Source organism: Mandrillus leucophaeus, unplaced genomic scaffold (assembly GCF_000951045.1).
Source record: "Mandrillus leucophaeus isolate KB7577 unplaced genomic scaffold, Mleu.le_1.0 Scaffold91, whole genome shotgun sequence".
Taxonomy (NCBI): Eukaryota; Metazoa; Chordata; class Mammalia; order Primates; family Cercopithecidae; genus Mandrillus; species Mandrillus leucophaeus.
The window spans coordinates 53,194-55,229 of record NW_012109919.1 but is presented as its reverse complement, the minus strand read 5'-3'; the positions used below and the strand labels follow the sequence as shown (position 1 = coordinate 55,229).

Below are 2,036 nucleotides of genomic sequence, written 5' to 3'. Positions count from 1 at the left end.
GTGTTTCCAGAGGAGGTAGTGAGTATCAAAGGTGTCTGTTAGCTCTGAGAGTCTGAGATGTAAAGGCTCCCTAGAATGGAAACTTCAGGGCCAAGGGCTCCTATCTGTCCTTTTCCATCTTATATATACTGTGAAGAACTGTACCTGACCCATACGTGCTCAGTAAATGTTTATTGAATGAACGCACTTTTCTAAATCACAAGCGGGCAGAAGGGGGGCCTTTCTCAAACTCCATCTCTAGAGGTTTATGTTCCTGTCCTCTCAAGAGATTCCAGATTCACACTGAGTTCTGTGGCTGTGGGCAAAAAGCAACAAAGACAAAGACCCAAATCCTCTGTCCTTGGGAGCTTGAGGAGAGTTTACCAGTTTGTGTTCCCATTGGGTCTGAGAACTTTGCCTTTAAAATCCATTCCTGGCCCTGCCTACCGCTTCCTGGCCTGGGGAATAGAGTTGAGGGGGCCACCCTCCATCACCTTAATTTGACTCTCCCCACAGGAACAACAGAAGAAACAAGTGGAACATCAGCTGGAAGAAGTAACACGATTTCTTTGCTCATGCCATGACGGCTGGGTTTGGGGGGCACTCAGATGTAGATGCCCCAGTCTCGTCTCGCCCACTCCCAGCCTGGGGAAGAAGGCTCACCCTTCAGATTCCACCCCATCCCCACAGGGTCCCTGATAACCTAATCCCATGGGTGGGTCTGTCCTGGGGCATTGGTGGCATTCTGGGGGCCTGTCTCTTGCTGTGCCATCTCTGCCTCCCCCTGGTAAGAGCTCTGTCTTCCTCTTCCTGTAGGAAAAGAAGGCAAACAATGAGAAACAGAAAGCCAAAAGGCAGCTAGAGGTGAGTGGAGGGTGTGAAGTTTTCTCCTGTCCTCCCGAGAATGTTTCTTTCCTTCTCTTTCAGCACTTGCTTGGCTTTTCTCCCAAAGGCTCAAATCCAGAGATTGAACATACAGAAAAGGAAACTAACTATAGACCTGTATCATACGAAACGCTCTCTCATGTACTTTGAAGGTGGGAATCTGGGCACCCTGTCATCCTTCAACCTGGCACTTCGATAGGTCTTTAGGGGGAGTCCTTTGGGCCCCATCTCAACTCTCTCATTACAGAAGAGTCGAAGGATCTGGCTGCCCGCCTGCAACGTTCATCGCAGTGTACGGGAGAGTTACAGCGGGCTCTGTCTGCTGTCGCCGCCACACAGAAGAAGAAGAAGGCGGACAGGGTGAGTCTGACCACCTGCCTCATCCCCTGGGAACCCAGCTTCGCAGATGGAGGAGTGAGCCTAAAGGTCCCTTCTGCAGGATGGAGTGTCCTGCCCAGAAGGCGGCATGGCCATTCCTCGCTGCTTTTGTGTCTGGTTGTTAGAGCAGCCTGGGGCTGAGTCAGCTGCTGTGGGTGAGTTGGGGGGTGCGGTGGGGAGTGAGCACTGGATGCAGAGTTTGGAGGCCAAGTGCCTGCCCTGCCCTTACCTGGCTGGGATCTTGGCCAAGTCCTAGGTGGGGTATTGGGTACTTGAACTGTGAAGGTACAGAAGAGTACCTTTAGTATGTTACCATTTCTGTAGAGAGGAAATGTGTGTGTGTGTGTGTCTGTGTGTATGTGTGTACATACTATGAAAATATACATAAAATAAGTCTACAAGGGTTCACAAAAAACTCAGGAGAGAGCACGAGGGTGGCTGGGAGATACTTCCCTTCTGTACCTTCTGAGTTTTGGACTATGCGAATGTATCATCCTTTCAAACAGTGAACAAAAGATTCATTGTCCCTTTCCTATCTGTGACCCCCAGCAAGAAAAATGGGCTTCAGAGAATCGGGTGGATCTGGCTGTTCAAATCCCAGCTCTGCCTAAGTGATCTTAGGCAAGAACTTAACCTCAAGTACTCCATGTGTTTTCATCTACACAATAGAGGGAATCATAGTAACTGTCTCGTATGGTGGTTGTGAGGATTAAATGGGATTGCTAGCATGGTACCTGGTGAAGCACGCCATAAAGGTTCAAACATTGCTAGTAATAACAGTAATAACAATAGCA

The 2,036-nt window shown here is 49.3% G+C and overlaps 1 protein-coding gene across 1 annotated transcript in view; it reads left to right on the top strand.

Moving 5' to 3' along the window:
* The window catches only part of LOC105531822 (golgin subfamily A member 8C-like), a gene marked incomplete at its 3' end in the record, with an annotated part of 14,807 nt that overhangs the window by 3,479 nt on the left and 9,292 nt on the right, over nt 1–2,036 (top strand). Inside the window, exons 3-6 of the mRNA XM_011969825.1 lie at nt 496–534; nt 796–843; nt 932–1,016; nt 1,112–1,224. Of these exons, the coding sequence (XP_011825215.1) occupies nt 496–534; nt 796–843; nt 932–1,016; nt 1,112–1,224 (285 nt within the window). The remainder of the gene's footprint in view (nt 1–495; nt 535–795; nt 844–931; nt 1,017–1,111; nt 1,225–2,036) is intronic.